The 16,330-nt window shown below is 43.7% G+C and overlaps 1 protein-coding gene across 3 annotated transcripts; it reads left to right on the forward strand.

The window, feature by feature from the left end:
• Positions 1 to 182: 182 nt before the first annotated feature.
• Positions 183 to 14,261, forward strand: brd2a (bromodomain containing 2a). 3 transcript variants are annotated; one of them, XM_085790616.1, is made up of 12 exons: positions 183 to 377; positions 4,857 to 5,163; positions 5,482 to 5,619; positions 6,145 to 6,286; positions 6,407 to 6,606; positions 7,378 to 7,896; positions 8,698 to 8,826; positions 8,917 to 9,108; positions 9,908 to 10,179; positions 11,190 to 11,509; positions 11,656 to 11,787; positions 12,229 to 14,261. In XM_085790616.1, the coding sequence occupies exons 2-12, from the start codon at positions 4,885 to 4,887 to the stop codon at positions 12,354 to 12,356; spliced, it is 2,451 nt and encodes an 816-aa protein (XP_085646742.1). In that variant the 5' UTR covers positions 183 to 377; positions 4,857 to 4,884; the 3' UTR covers positions 12,357 to 14,261. The 3 variants fall into 3 exon arrangements, with proteins under 3 accessions (XP_085646742.1, XP_085646740.1, XP_085646741.1); XM_085790614.1 differs by lacking the exon at positions 183 to 377 and adding an exon at positions 1,842 to 1,990; XM_085790615.1 differs by lacking the exon at positions 183 to 377 and adding an exon at positions 1,842 to 1,990 and having other exon boundaries at positions 11,659 to 11,787.
• The last annotated feature ends 2,069 nt before the right edge of the window (positions 14,262 to 16,330 follow it).

The raw sequence follows: 16,330 nt of genomic DNA on the forward strand, positions 1-16,330 counted from the left end.
TAATACTGAACCGTCTTCGTCACGTGGCCACGGTTGGCCAATAGGAGCCAGCCAGACACAGCGGAAAGTATGCCCTTTGTTCGGATATTTTTCCAACTTTATCCCCAGATCTGACGCAGGAATTCGGTATAAATCACGGCACATGGACGCGGAGGGGACGTGTTGTGAGAAAGGACGCGCACTGGATGTGTTTTATTGCGTTTTTTGTGCGCAGTGCCACGTGTTCAACTTAGATGAACAGTGCACGGGCGTATTTCATCACATGACTCCCCTCCCCCACCCGCTGCTGGGAATGGGGAAGAAGGCGGACATGTTGGAGGGAAATGTGTTGGTTAAAGAGTATCGAGGTGGAAGACAAGAAGATTATTTCAAGAAAGGTTTCGCTTTAATTTGGAATTTACCACTCGACCTTTGTGTTTATTTTAATTCAAGGTTTTTTTTCATGTCACACTTTGAATATATTTATTTATTTATTTGTTTTTTTGATTATTTAACTTTTTTTTCATCGCAGTCTACTTTTGAGGTTTTAGAACTTTTAGTTGTCAAAACTTAGCTAATTTGACATTTGGTTTTGCAAAGACCAAATGTAACTTCCATCGTTTATTTGAGTGACATTGTAGGGAATTTGTAACCTTGGTGTGGGGGATGGGCGCATGTGGTTAGGTAACCCTGTTGTGTGATTATTGAGTTTATTGTTTACGTCGTTTTAAAACCTAAGGTATCTTGTAAAGGTTTATTATTTTAGCAATAATATAACCTTTTTTTGTGAAGATATCTGGTTTAAACACTCTTTAGTCTCAAGAGTGAGGTATGGCAGGCTATTTACATTTCAGACACACAAGATTGTCTTTGTCCTTTCTTATAGCTGTTAGTTATCAGTCATGTTTTCCTTACAGTTGGTTGGGTAAAAGGAGTCTTAAGTTTTATCAAATGTGGTCTGAGATCAGTGTGGAAAAGTGCTGTGTCATTGTGGGGTTAGTTGATTCTTGTGGATTTCTATAGGTGTGGCCTTTTAGTTGTTGGTTGATGTTAATGTAAATGTAGACATCAACTTCACTGTAATACATTCAGTAACCTATAGACTGTAGGCAAAGCTTTATCTTTGTACTACTTCTCTCTGAGCCATATGGGGCCTTGTGTGTGTGTGTGAGTGTGTGTTTGTGTGCTCCTCTCGGCCTTTTGTCCGCAGCAGACGACGCTGCGCATTCCACTTGTGTTTGTAAACAAAATATGCGGCATTTTCTACGTTTTTGTTATTGTTTGGGTCGACGTATTGTGATTTATTCGGTTTTTATTCTCGGTTTCACTGCACTCAAAGATGGCGGCCGAGCGCCTCTTTGCAAAGACAGAAATGCGGATATTCTGGTGAGCCAGAGAGCTGGTGGGGAGAGGCTCTGGGTCTTAGGGGGTTTGCGTGACCCGGTTGAAGAACCAATCGGCTTCTTGGTATTTGCCCTGGAAGCCCGCGTTGCCACCGCGTCGACCAATCCGCGCCGTCGCTTTGCACACGTTGACGTAATGTAATCTGATACGGAGGATGGTGGCTTTAGTGCCCTTCCATTTTGTACAGGATCACGCGAGGAGCCAGTCACGGGCCGCGTTTCTGTAACACGGAACAGAATCAGCCAATGGCGTCGTGCGATTTCCTTGATTGACAGCCGAAACTTGCGAATAGGTTGGACCGAAAGCCTGCCAGTGAAGCTCCGGCTGCTGGGGGCGGGGCGACTTTGAAGGACGTCGTGAACAGCCAATGGGAACAAAGAGGGCGGGGACTTTCTGAAGGCGTCTAGCCAATAGGGGGGGCGGTTGGTCTATAAAAGAGCGGGTGTAGTCGCAGCGTCGCCATTTCAACGAAGCAGATTTGGAGGAGTCTACCGTGGCGGGGAGCGGAGAAAACCGACGAACAGAGACGGGTCCTGGTTTGAGTCTTGCTAAAAACACAATCCGGATCCATCCTGATGGATATGGCTGTTAACCCGCCCCTTGACAGGTATCTACCGGTAAAATTGACTCTCAGCTTTCCGTCAGGGGGAATATTTTAAACAGTTTCCGTGAATTTTTTTTTTTTTCTTCAAAGTATCATTGCTCATTGCAGCCTGTGTTTTCTGTATTACGAGTGGAGGAGAAACGGGACACTGGTTGTGCTGCAGGAAGAAGCTTGTCACTACGTTAAAAGGGATTTTAGACACGAAAATCATGTTGAGGAATTAAAAAAAAAAATGTTTTGTGGGTTGTTACGAGCTGCGACTGTTGATCGCACAACGCCGGCGCCATCTTCGGAGCGCCTCTACCGTTGGCCGCTCTCTCCCGCTGCCTGGCCGTTGGAGCTAGCGCTGTTAGCATTAGCATTAGCATCACAGACTAACGTCTCTGTAGTTTCTGTGTTGTAGCTGCTCCACCGGTAGAAATGTGGTGTAGCGGGGTTAGTTGTTTATGCAGCCGTAGCTCCTGTGATCTGGGCTGATTCAGACTGACTTTACAGTAGTAACAGTCATATTTTTCTTAACGCCTCACAAGACTAACGTTACAGTTAAACGTGAGGTGAGTTTGAGTAGTATTAAATGTAAACACACTGTCAGTTAACTGACAAAAGGAGCGCGCTCGCACCGGTATTTCTGCTTGCTTCGCCGGTTTGTTATTGTAGCCATGTGACGGTCAGGTGTTGTTGTGATTACCGGTAAAACGACGTTAACTTACAGCGCAGCGGGTGGGATAATGCGTTTAGTTGCACAATCAAAACAATATTAATAACTTGTTAAACCTTTCTATAATCGGTTGATCATTTCTGTCCAGGACCGGAGCTGTCTGTGTGTGTGTGTTAACGAGGCTGGGTTAACCATGTGTGTTGGGTGTTTCGGTCGGTTGCCTGGTTACAGCTCAATGTCACTCAACCCAATCTTAGGCAGCAGCTTTCATTGCGATAAAGGTTATTTATTATTTATTTATTTATGTCTAACTTAGTTCATAATCATAAAGTAACTCGTTTGTGTTTATCAGTTTTTTATTTTATTTTTTTCCTTGGGCCACTCATTCATCATTTATTCTCCCTAAATTGTCACCTCAATTTACAGCTAACATAAGAGTTGTTATTGTTTAGTGGTGTTAATGTTATGTACATGATACTTTTTTCTTTTTAATAATAAAGTACACTAACTGTCAAATGTGTTTCCAAAAGTTGTATCATTCAAAACGGCTTGCTTTACCAAAACAATATAAATAGACTGTATTTTAATTTATTTATATATATTTTTTTACAGATCTTCTTCACAGCCCCTTTATAGATTTAGATACAATACTTTGTCTTTCTCCCAGATAATATACAGTATGTAAATGTAGGGGCCGGTCAATAAAACATGCTTTAAACATCCGGAGTACAGGTGGTGGAGCAGCGTTCACCTGTTGCCCTTTGGGGCCCATTACTCTCAGCATGATGCAAACACCGTAATACTTAGACTTTATTTGCATCAGTTGCTTCAAGGTCACCGAAGCTCTTGCAGACAAACCCAGTAGGTTTTATAGATATAAACTTAGCTTGCAAGGGGCATGCAACAGCTGACATGGTTAACAAATGGACAACAGATGTTAAGTTGTGTTGTGTTGTCATAGGAAATTTGTTTTCCACGGGATGACCCTAAACGCCCCAGTTCCCCTTGGACCAAATCTTTGTTTTGCAGTGTCAAGTGTCAGTGGGTCGGCAGATTTGGTGAGATCAAAACTGTTAACTGTGGTTTTGGTGTTTTGCACCTGTGGACACAAAGATGCACAAGAAGGCGCCAACAGAATAACATTAGACTAGAACGGTAAGTCAGGTCGTAACAAGACTGAACCTCTGGTGAAAGCCCAGGTAACGCTGCAGAAATAATGTTACAAACCCGGCAAAACAAGAGGAATCGTTAGTTTCTCTCTCGTTTCTGCTCATTTTTAAGTCTTCATAGCCACATTTATCCTCAGCAGCTCCTGGTTCTCCCAGTGAAACTAACACGAGGTCATCAACTCTAATCTTCACCGATTAATTGGCGCACGTTTAGGTGTTTCACAGAAAATAGTTTTTAAAAGTCTTGATTTAACATTCCTGGGGGTGTTGTGGGCACTTCTGGTGGGTGTTTTCCAGAACAGTCCAGTCATTACTAAAACACGGCAGCTGAAACTCCACCCACAATCCTTTGGGAGAGCAGGTTTTTTTTAATCTACAGGGAAATGAGGGTGGGGTTTGTCTGTTTTAATTAGCTCAACCTGGAGAGGAAGAAGTAGTCGTCACGTCTGAGTGCTGATTTGACAGGAGCCAGTTCCAAGTGGTGTCGGTGTGTGTGTGCTGAGTAATGTACAGAGTGTGTGACTGACTCATGTGCATCTGGAGAAGGGGATCTACATTAGACTGGAGGCTTGTGACTGAACAGTGGTGTTAAGGATTAATGCAGAGTTGATCGGCTCACATGTAGTGTATAGTAACCAGGGAACTCTATTATATTAGGATGACACGAGATAATTGGTTTACACAGATGTTTCTGTTATTACTGGCTTATCCAGATTTCATATCATGGCATTTTTATAAAATATATTTTAATTAAGTCATGGGAAACTGACATGGGGATAAAATAATCATAAAAGTTTTGAAGATTTACACGACAGAGTTATTTCTGGATGAATATTGTGACTATATCTGTAAACACAGGCAGTAAACCTGCTTCCATTCATTTGACTGGTTGAATAAAACCAATATAAAAGTAACTCGGCTGTAACTTTGTTCAGTTTGAGAAACTAGTAAACACTAATATCATCTCAACACTTTATCTTATCATTTATTATTATAACGCCTGAGCTCCAGAGCTGATTGGTTGTTGCCTGTGCTCCCACAGCTCTCTGCTCGGGGTTGAGGTTGGCTTAATGGGCGTCACGGCGATGGACCAGGGCTCTGGCACAGCCGGGAAACGCATCAGAAAACCCTCGCTGCTCTACGAGGGCTTCGAGAGCCCCGGGATGCCCCTCCACAGTCACATGACCCCCTCAGGACCCCCCCAGCCCCCGGTGAAAGACCCCAACCGCCTGGGGAAGATGACCAACCAGCTCCAGTTCCTGCAGAAAGTCCTGATCAAGTCTCTGTGGAGACACCACTTCGCCTGGCCGTTCCACGAGCCGGTCGACGCCGCCAAGCTCAACCTCCCCGTGAGTGTCAACATCTGGACTCTACCTGAGAGGGAGGGGGGGGGGGGCAGAGCAAAAAGCCTCACAACTTCCCAGCCAAATTAATTGTTTTTAACTAAACTTCTGTTGTTAAATAGAAAAAAACCTTCAGAAACTTAAACTTCTTCAGCTTTCATCACGTTGGCACCACAATGAGCTACTTTAGGAAGCTTTTATCTAATGCTATACTTTTCAGATCTGTCTCGTAGCCACATGATTGAGGTTCTTCTTATTGTGTGTCAGATTTTGGGATGTTCAGTGTTTCCCTGGTTGTTGAGCTGAGTGTCTCCCTCTCTGCAGGATTACCACAACATCATCAAAACCCCCATGGACATGGGCACGATCAAGAAGAGGTTAGAAAACAACTACTACCGCACTGCCGGCGAGTGCATGCAGGACTTCAACACCATGTTCACCAACTGCTACATTTATAACAAGGTAAGATCTTCTACCTGCGTGTGTTTAGATAATATCTGAGTCATCCAGCTGCTCCTGGACGCTCTGACATCTGGAGAATGCTGCGTTTACTTCAAATCAGACTTTGTACAATGTGAGATACATAGTTTCAGTTTAGTTTATTTCAAAAGGGACAATGTACATTAATAAAACATCGGAGAAAAAAAAACAAATAAATGCACCCGTGTTAGCTTAAAAAGCTAGTTTTCATTGTTAGTCCCTCTGATTATAAAGGGCAACCTTTAAAAAGAGCAACAATGAATATAAAATACCACATGCAAAAGGACACATTCTATACACATAATAAATAAATATACATTTATCTATTAAATTCCTTAAGTTGCTGTATGAAGCTGATGATGGATGTTTTATTTAGATTCAGAGGCCAAACATTCAAGTGAAGTCTAAGCGCTAGTATTTTTATTTATTGTGTATGTATAAATATATTTAATAGGCTTCAACTGTATAGTACTTGTTCTGTAACTGTGACTGAACTTGGTCCTGCAGCCGACAGACGACATCGTGCTGATGGCTCAGTCTCTGGAGAAAGCCTTCCTGCAGAAAGTGGCTCAGATGCCTCAGGAGGAGCTGGAGCTGGCCCCCCCGCCCCCCCGGGTCAAACACACCAAGTCTGGCAGGAAAGGCCGAGGTAATGCAGGCAAACACAGCACCACACACACACACATTAGACACACACACACACACACACACACACACGTTTGAACACAGATATGATATTTAATATTAACATCCTCCCCCCCCTCCTCAGTCTCTGGCGGCGTGACGACGGCCCACCAGGTCCCGGCCGTGTCCCAGTCGGCCTACTCTCCCCCCACCCCAGAAACCCCCGACTCCATCCTCTCCACCCCCCCACAGACGCTGGTCAGTAAGAGTTTACCGCCGCTGCTTCAGACCGAGCAGAGCCTCCCGACCCTCACCGGCCTGCCCCCCACGCAGCCCACCACCAAGGTAACGCCCGCTCTGATTGGCTGCACAGTTAAAGGGACAACCAGGAGTTTTGTAAAAGTGAAGTGTTTCCACACTACATTTATGAGCCTCCGCACCGTGAAATTCTTTGACCGGCGCAAGACAGACTCATGTTTTCATTCATCAAGAATTAAAGTCAGAGGTTGGAAGACGATCACATACCGTCGTAGTTCCCACCATAAACGGAGATTCATACGGCGGCGTTATTCTCATGACTCGCCACGAAACCGAAAGTAAAGAAACGCTGGTCGGCTCGCCCAGCATTTCCACCACCACTAATAATAACAAAATAACCATAGAGACAAAACCATAGATTTATCTAAAATGGACCATTAACAAGTGGTAACGGAGATTCATCCACATTAATATCAGACTTTTTATAACCAGATAGAAACTCCTCGTTGTCCCTTTAATGAAATACACAAAGAGTTCAAAACACTGATCAAAGTGTTATTTATTTTATTTTATTTTTTTCAATTCTTGCAGCACTATGCACTTTAATGCATTGTGTAGACTGTTTACATTTTTACTATGCACAGAGGACTATGCGTCATTATTATTAACAGTAATTTATTATTAGTAGTATGTTTTTATTATTTGTACGTTTTTTATGTATTACTGCACTATGTTGTGGCCAGTGACATGTTGATGTCTTCTGTCTGTTATGTTTGTGATGCTGCAAATCCAACTTCCCTCGGGACATAAATAAAACTGAACTGAACTGATCTGTTCTCTTGTTCTGCTCCATCACAGAAAAAGGGCGTGAAGAGGAAAGCGGACACCACCACCCCCACCACGGTGGCCATGCCCATCATGAGCACCATGGGCGTCAGCGGCATCAGCCTGGGGATGGGGGGCGGCCACAACTCCCCCCTCACGCTGACGTCGCTGGGCGTGGACCACTCGTCCGGTCTGGGGATGGGCCAGGGTCTGGGTCTGGGTCTGGGGCTCGGCATGGGGATGGGCATGGGCATGGGGATGGGCCGGGGGGGCGGCGGGGGGGGCAAGGCGGGGGCCAGCAGGAGAGGAGCGAGCGGCCGACCCATCAAACCCCCCAAGAAAGACCTGCCGGACTCGATCCTGCCCACGCCGGTGCGGCGCAGCAAACTGAGTCCTCAGCTGCGCTACTGCAACGGCGTCCTGAAGGAGCTGCTGTCCAAGAAACACGCCGCCTACGCATGGCCCTTCTACAAGCCTGTCGACGCCAGCACGCTGGGTCTCCACGACTACCACGACATCATCAAACAGCCCATGGACCTCAGCACCATCAAGGTACAAACACCTGGCGGACAGGGCTGGGTCTCAATACTGAATTGATTTGATTCTGGTTCACAAGTTCCCGATTCGATTCGATATTGATTCATTTAGTGATAAACCAATTTGTGTGGTTATGAAAGAGATTTTCACAAAACTAATGTTGTAGATTGTACAAAGATGGAACTCTCTAACCTGGTTCATTATTAAAAATCTTAAATTTTCAATCTTCAATTAACTTGACTGAAAAAAGCAGCTACATTAATTCACATTGATTTGAAATGACCCAGAAGGAAACAGTGCAACGGCTGCATTAAAAGATCGATCGAAAGATTTTATGAATCCACATACAACTTTCAAATGGAGATTGATTTAAATTGATTGAAAATCGATTGTTTTAAATTCGGCCCTACTGTCAGAACAGAGGAGCAGTGTGTGATGTGAAATGTTAAAGCACCTGCAACTGGCTGCAACTAACGATTATTTTCATTATCAATTAATCTGTTGATTATTTAAACTATTGATCAATTAGTTGTTTGGTCAATAAAATGTTGAAAAATATCAATCAGTGTTTCTCAAATGTCTTGTTTTGTCCACAAACCAAAGAGAGACTCAGTTTATTGTCATAAAGGAACAAAGAAACCAGAAATATTCACATTTAAGAAGCTGAAATCAGAGAGTTTTGACTTTTTTTTTCTTTAAAAACTACTCAAACTGAGCTGACTAATCGTTGCATCTCTAGTTTACAACAGTTTAAACAGATGCTGGTTCCTCTGCAGCGTTCGTTTGGCTCATCTCTTCTTCTGTTTCTGTCTCCAGAGGAAGATGGACGGCCGAGAGTATCGAGACGCGCAGCAGTTCTCTGCTGACGTGCGACTGATGTTCTCCAACTGCTACAAGTACAACCCCCCCGACCACGACGTGGTGTCGATGGCCAGGAAGCTGCAGGTGGAGAATCAGCTCAGTCATAAAACCTGAGTTTCACTGTTTCACATCAGAACAGTCTTTAACCTGTCCCCTTCTCTCCGTTTGTCTCAGGACGTGTTTGAGTTCTGCTTCGCTAAGATGCCCGACGAGCCGCCGGCGCCGCCCAGCTCCTCCTCTTCCTCCTCCTCCTCCTCTTCCTCCTCGGAGAGCGAGCCCAGCAGCGAGAGCGAGGAGAGCGAGAGCAGCCCCAGCTCCGACTCGGAGGAGGAGCGAGCCAACCGACTGGCCGAGCTGCAGGAGCAGGTTGGTGTCTGAGCAGCAGGATGGTGGTTAAAGGGGTAGTTCAACATTTTGGCAAATTGTCCCATTGCTATAATCCCTATAGTCATAGCAGTAGGTTCGTTACCTTTAATTGTCGGTGCAAGCTATTTTTAGAACGGCGGAACAGAGCAGCAGGCTGCTCAGGGCTACGCTACGGAGGCTCATTATGGGATTTCTTGGTTTCCCTCATCATCAAACTCATCAAATACACAATCCAACAACTCCACAACGCTCTGGTGGACAAGTTGTGAGCTGCACATTCACCACGCTATGAGATAATAACACAACGTTACCACACAGAGTTGTTGTAGAGGGAAATTCATGCAAAACCACTGATGCACGTTGCCTTCAGGGACAGTTTTTCATCAACAGTCTCTGTATTTCCCTCTAAAACAACTCTGTGTGGTAACGTTGTGTTATTATCTCATAGCATGGTGAATGTGCAGCTCACAACTTGTCCACCAGAGCGTTGTGGAGTTGTTGGATTGTGTATTTGATGAGTTTGATGATGAGGGAAACCAAGAAATCCCATAATGAGCCTCCGTAGCGTAGCTCTGAGCAGCTCACGGCTCTGCTCCGCCGTTCTAAAAACAGCTTGCACCGACAATTAAAGGTAACAAACCTACTGCTATGACTATAGGGATTATGACAATGGGCCAATTTGACAAAATGTTGAACTATCTCTTTAAAGTTTAAACCCCCTCTCTGTCTGTCTGTCTAACTGTCTGTCTGTCTAACTGTCTAACTGTCTCATCTCTCCGTGTCTCGTGTCTCCGTCCAGCTGAAGGCCGTCCACGAGCAGCTCACCGCTCTGTCCCAGGGCCCCATCGTCAAACCCAAGAAGAAGAAGGAGAAGAAGGACAAGAAGAAGAAGAAGAAGGTGGAGAAGGAGAAGCACCGGCGGGTGGTGGAGGAGGAGCCGCCGCCGCCGCCCGTCAAGCCGCCCAAGGCCCCGAAGGTCGTCAAGACGCCCAAACCAAAGCCCAACAAGACGGTGGCGGTGCCCCTCATCCCCGTCAAGAAGCCGCCGAGCAAGAAGAACAACAAGAGCAAGTGAGTGGCTGCTGCCCCCTGCTGGAGGACGCAGGGACAGAGTGAATGAATGAATGAATTTATTTAAAACAGGGACAATGCACAAAAAACATTAATCTTCAGGGTTCTTACAGATCCTTAAAAAGTCTTAAAAGGCATTGAATTCATTCATCTAAAAACAAGGCCTTAATTGGCATTAAAATGTCTTAAATCAATTTTTCAAAGGTCTTAAAAATGTTAACACTTGGTAAGTGGTATTTTATGGTTGTAATTAGTCTCAAATCTCAAAATAATTGGTAACATTTCGACATTTTTCAATTTCTCACCGCCACCAGCTCCCGAGTCAGTGTTTTTTTTTTTTTTTCTGACTTTTTATGCATTTATTTTGAAAGGACAGCTGGAAAGAGACATTTATTTTGAAAGGACAGCTGGAAAGAGACACAATCCAATGTTCATGCAGCAGTCACTTTACCTTGGATCACATAGGAAAGTGGGTAAAATTGTCCCTATAACCCTATGTAATTGATGTGGTGTTTTTTTTTCTTTTTTCTGCATTTGTGTTTATTATGAAGTCGGTCTTAAATTTCATTTCAAGTGGCTTTAAAAAAGTCCTAAATTTAACTTGGCTTAAGCTGTAGGAACCCTGATCTTGTAAAACAAGAAGAGATGCTTTGAGCCAGGTTATAGCAACAATTGCTAATTTCCGCCTGTTAGTCCCTGGGCAGGTAAAGTGGGAACAGATACAATATTAAGATTAATTGAAATAGGACATAAGTGACATAATAACCATAATATTTATATAAAATTGACAGAATGCACTAATACAAGCAGGGAAACAGGAACACCAGATCATAAAGTGCACAATAGGGACTAACAGCACATACACTCTCTCTCACTCTCATCACACGTTCAAACACACACATACACAGATAACAATCCTCCTCCTCGTGGACGCGGTCATGTGACGTCGCAGCTTCTCTCCTCCGTCACCTCAGTGTTAACAGTCTCTCTGTTTTTAATTCTTCCCTCAGAGCTAAGAAGGCCGCCATGACGTTCAACGTTCCCCCCGTGGTCCACGACCCCATCGTCAGCCACTTCGACTCTGACGAGGAGGAGGAGACGGCGCCGATGTCGTACGACGAGAAGCGACAGCTCAGCCTGGACATCAACAAGCTGCCGGGGGAGAAGCTGGGCCGCGTCGTCTACATCATCCAGTCCAGAGAGCCGTCGCTCAGGGACACCAACCCCGAGGAGATCGAGATCGACTTCGAGACGCTGAAGCCGTCGACGCTGAGGGAGCTGGAGAGATACGTCATGACGTGTCTGAGGAAGAAACCACGGAAACCATACGGTCAGTACAACCAGGAGAGGAGAGGCTCGAGTTTAAGTTTCACTGGTGCCTGATAAAAAGATGTTCTTCTTTCTGAAAGACTCAGATTTAGTATAAATGTTGTAAAAGCCTCAGAGCTCTGGTCTAACAGTGTCTCTTGGTCCCAGCAGCAGGTAAGAAGAACAGCGCGGGGAAGTCCCGGGAGGAACTGGCTCTGGAGAAGCAGATGGAGCTGGAGCGGCGGCTGATGGACGTCAGCGGACAACTCAACTCTGGGAAGAAGCCGGCCAAAACCAAACGTGAGTCGTTTAGTTCAGAGCTCAGAGTTAGACGACAATCAGTCACAGCAGCAATAACCATCAGGATAACATTGGATAAAATGAGTTAGAGCTGCAACGATTAATAGTAGAGTAGTTTTTTAAGAAAAAAAAGTCCAGATTCTCTGATTCCAGCTTCTTAAATGTGAATATTTCTGGTTTCTTTGTTCCTTTATGACAATAAACTGAGTCTCTCTTTGGTTTGTGACAAAACAAGACATTTAAAGACGTCATTTAAACGCTGATTGACATTTTTAAACATTTTATTGACCAGACAACTAATCGATTAATCGTTTAAATAATCAACAGATGAATTGATAATGAATATAATGGTTAGTTGCAGCCTTAAGGTGGATAAATCATGTCCATATCAGATAAGAAAAGAGGAACTAATGAACTGATGTTGTTGTTGTGTTTCTGCAGCAGAGAAGCCGGCGGCCGAGGCTCACACTCAGCCGTCTCGTCTCAGCGCCAGCAGCTCGTCCTCTGACTCCTCGTCTTCGTCCTCGTCCTCCTCGTCCTCCGACACCAGCGAATCAGACTCTGGCTGAGCGGTGGAGGGTTTCCCTGCTGCGGGGGCCTCGTGTGGCCCCCCCTCGGTGTCTCACCTCCACCTGGTGGATGAACTGAACTGTAGATGAGCTGCTGCTGCTGCTGCTGCTGCTGCTGCTGCTGGCCTCGGCGCCGCGGGCGGATAGAACCGGACCAGCACCGACTCCACGCTGTCACCAGACGGAGAGATGGAGCTTCCTCTGCGCTCGGACGGAGCGGCCGTCGCCGTGACGACCGGTGGTCCTCTGGGGGCGGGGCCAGGGAGGCGCCATCTCTGTGAAGAGGAGTCGAGCGGCGCATGTGTTGGAGGGATCAGGGTGCTAGAGCCAGATTGTCTTATTTCTGGAGATGACTTCCCTTCTCACCTGCTCCTGTCTTCATGCTGTATAGAAGCCCTGTACAGTTATAAATATCTATTTTCTTTTATAAAGAAGCATTTTATGGAGCTAATTTATTCCCTCATTCTGGGAAGACGTACTGGTGTGGGCGGAGTTGTTGTGTTTTGTTTAGTTTTTTTTTTTTTTTGGGTGACAAAGAGGGGAAACACGTGTGTCTGAGTGTGTGTTTGTATGAATGTGTGTGTGTGTGTGTTTGTATGAATGTGTGTGTGTGTGTGTGTGTGTGTGTGTGTGTGTGAATGGCACCACAAGTGCAGCCTTGTGAAGTCCCTCATGGTTTTGACGCGGGCGTTGAACTCGTCTGCACGCAGAAGCACCTTGGTTACCTAGGAGACAGAACAGCATGCAATACAAACACCTGCATACTCATGTACTACTTTCCTGCATCCTGGTTGTACTCATGTACTTGTACTGGAAGGGTCGGCCACTGTACAGAAACGTGACATAGTTACACATCAGTTTATACGTTGATATTTCTGTCGTCGCCCTTTTTTTTCCATTTTCAATTTTCTCTGTACAATGTTTCTTTTTTTCTTCCTGTGACCAATCTGCTAATAAATTGTGAGGACGCGTCTTGTCCACTCACCTGTGCCCAAATAACATCCTGGTTCTTTTGATTATTTCTTTTTGGTGTTCAGGTCTGTTCACTCACTAAACATCGGACTAGGATTCAGTATTTCACGTTGCAGATGAAGCTTTTTACTGGTTTTTATATTTGGTATTTTATTCAAGTAGTTGAAGTGTTTTTGGCTTGATTTCCCATGAGCCTTCACTTCCTATAACACGAGTAAAACTGCTTTGTCTTTTAAAACAATTTGGCCTTTGAGATCTACGGCAGCTGAAAGTTTGTTTTTTCTTTTTCTGTCTGAAGCGACTTCTGTTGTTTCAGAGCAACTTTACTTGTCTGATGAAAACCAGGCTGAGAAACTTCAGGTCGTAGTTGGTGGATTGTTTTTCTCCTGTTGCCTCTTGGACAGAGGAACGAGTCTGTTTTCAGTCCAGTAGACGGAAACGATGGTTTAATGTTGTCAGTAATAACGATGCACTGTTTGTTTTGGTGGTACTACTAAACAAGTTGTGATTTAGGTAAAGGTGTGTATCAGTTTTGTTTTCTTTTAAAACTGTCTGTGGCTTGAGGTTGGACTATTGTATGTTTGAAACTGATTATTTATTTAGGAGGAATTTGAATGGAGATACTTTTTTTTCATATTACTGAAAGTAATCAAAAGCTTTTAAGTCAAAGTCTACTCTAAGAAATATGCACAGATTAACTGTCAGGATTGTAGAAGTGTACATATTTTACAGTCTCGGTCTTTGAGCATGTTTTTGTTTTTTCCTTCAGTAACTTAGTGGAGTTTTTTCTTTGAGTTACTGTTCAGGACAAAATACTCCAGTTATCAGTCTTACTTTTCTGAAGTTTGTCAGAAATCTAAACGCCTCTGTACTTGACTCCCATCATTTCATCTGAACATCTGTACATAAATAAACTGAGACATGTTCATCTTTTCACTGACTGGCCACGTTTTATTCACAGATAATATTCATGTTCTGCTGAGTTTACACAGAAACAAGGACGCAGATGTTTTCACATCCACAGTTTATTATTCCATTATGACAAGAATCCTTATTTTCTCAATAGAACTTGTGTATGTATTCATTTAAAACTGACATTTTAAAATGTATTCATTTAAAACTGATTAGCTAACTGATGTTGATGCAGAATGAGGCGATAATTGAACAACCGGCGAAGCGCGTTTGTTTTATTTTGAAAGTGTTCGCCGGAAGTAAATATATGTTACGTTGTCTGTCTTTTCGCTTAAACTTTAAATATGCTGCCCTCAAATGACATTTTTTCCCCTTACAGACCTTCTGTAAAAATTGCGAGTGATATTGTGTGTATAAGCTAATGTGAGTAACGATAACACGAAATGCAAACGGTCGGGCTAACGGTTAACAAGGCTAACGGCTAACAGGGCTAACGGCTACCCGCTTAAATCAAATCATTGTTTAATTGTTTTCCTGAACAAAACGAGCTATTGTTGTTCTGTTCTGACATCAACTAGTTCAGTAGTTTAGTTTTCAGTCATAAATATTTTTGAACTAAGTCTTCGGTGTTGCTATTCTGTTAAAACGGCAACTAACAAATGTGCAACTCACTGTTGATATCTTTTATTTTTAAAGTATTTACAGGAAACCAACCTAGTCTGTGTTGTTTCTGTCTTTACACTCGAGGCGCCATTAACACGCCGCCCTCTGGTGGTCACACGTCGTTACTACACCCCTGGATTTTCAAAAATGAAAAATCGCAATACCGTCAAAAACCATGTGTATCTACTGCCGTCTAGTGGTCACAACGGGGTACTACAGCAGAACATAGTGTCAAGTTAAAGAAATTACATAAGGATACTTTACGGAAGTGACTTTCAAAATAAGATACAAGTAAACTTTACGGTTAACGGTTTTTTTCCCCTTTACAGACCTTCTGTAAAAATTGCAAGTTTGAATCATAGACTGTATAAAGCACACCCCCCCCCCCCCCCTCCCCGGTTAGAATATTGTGTGTATTAACTGCTGTGAGAGTAATGATAGCACGAAATGCAACGAAATGGCTAACAGCTAACAGTGCTAACGGCTACGGCTACATTTATCAAATCATTGTGTTTTCCTGAACAAAAGAGCTATTGTTGTTCTGTTGTGACAGTTCAGTAGTTTAAATTTGAGTCACAAATAATTGAAATAGGTCTACGGTCGGTGTTAACCTTTACAGTCGTGTTAACTAATGTGCAACTCATGGTTGTTGATCAATGCCGTCAAAAAACACGTGTATCTACTGCCCTCTAGTGGCCACAACGGGGCACTGCAGCACAACATAGTGTCAAGTTAAACAAATTACATAAGGCTACTTACGGAAGTGACTTTCAAAATAAAATACAAGTTAACTTTACGGTTAATGAGAGTTACGATAACACGAACACGTATCGAGTCATTGTGTTAACGATACCTTTCTCCTGAAAAATTACACAACAGTTTAAATTTGAGGCATCAATACTTGCGATTGATTCATTTTATTTTGACAGTGTTCACAGGAAGTACAGCTGTGCTATAGTACAGTATATCTGACTTTACACTACACAGTGCCCTCTGGCGGTCACATGTCGTTACTACACCCCGGCAATTTCAAAATGAAAACTATCCCGTCAAAACCCATGTGAGTCTTTTCGTGACACTACAGCACAACATAGTGTCAAGGTAAATGACATAAGGATACATACAAGTGACTTTCATAAGTTAACTTTACGGTTAGTGAGAGTTATAACACGAACACGAACACACAGGTAACGTGCTAACGGCTACATGTATGGAGTCACTGTGTTAACGACACCGTTCTCCTGAATAGAGAGATCTAACGTCGTTATGTCAACGTTGTTTCTAGTTTACTCATTTAAATTTGAGGCATCAATATTTGCGCGAGGGGACTGGTATGTCTGTGGAATACGATAGCTAGCGCATACCATGGCATACGCTGTTGAGTGATGCATTTTATTCTGAAAGTGCTGACAGGAAGTACAGCTGTG

This window comes from Trachurus japonicus, chromosome 11 (assembly GCF_045865225.1).
Source record: "Trachurus japonicus isolate A0001 chromosome 11, Traja_1.0".
Lineage (NCBI taxonomy): Eukaryota > Metazoa > Chordata > Actinopteri > Carangiformes > Carangidae > Trachurus > Trachurus japonicus.

What these genes read in the sequence shown, in the direction of transcription:
- brd2a (XM_085790614.1), top strand. Translation starts at nt 1,959, where the DNA reads ATGGATATGGCTGTTAACCCGCCCCTTGACAG. An exon ending in CGATGGCCAGGAAGCTGCAG is followed by an intron (nt 8,827 to 8,916) that starts GTGGAGAATCAG and finishes CGTTTGTCTCAG; the next exon opens with GACGTGTTTGAGTTCTGCTT. An exon ending in AAGAAGAACAACAAGAGCAA is followed by an intron (nt 10,180 to 11,189) that starts GTGAGTGGCTGC and finishes TTCTTCCCTCAG; the next exon opens with AGCTAAGAAGGCCGCCATGA.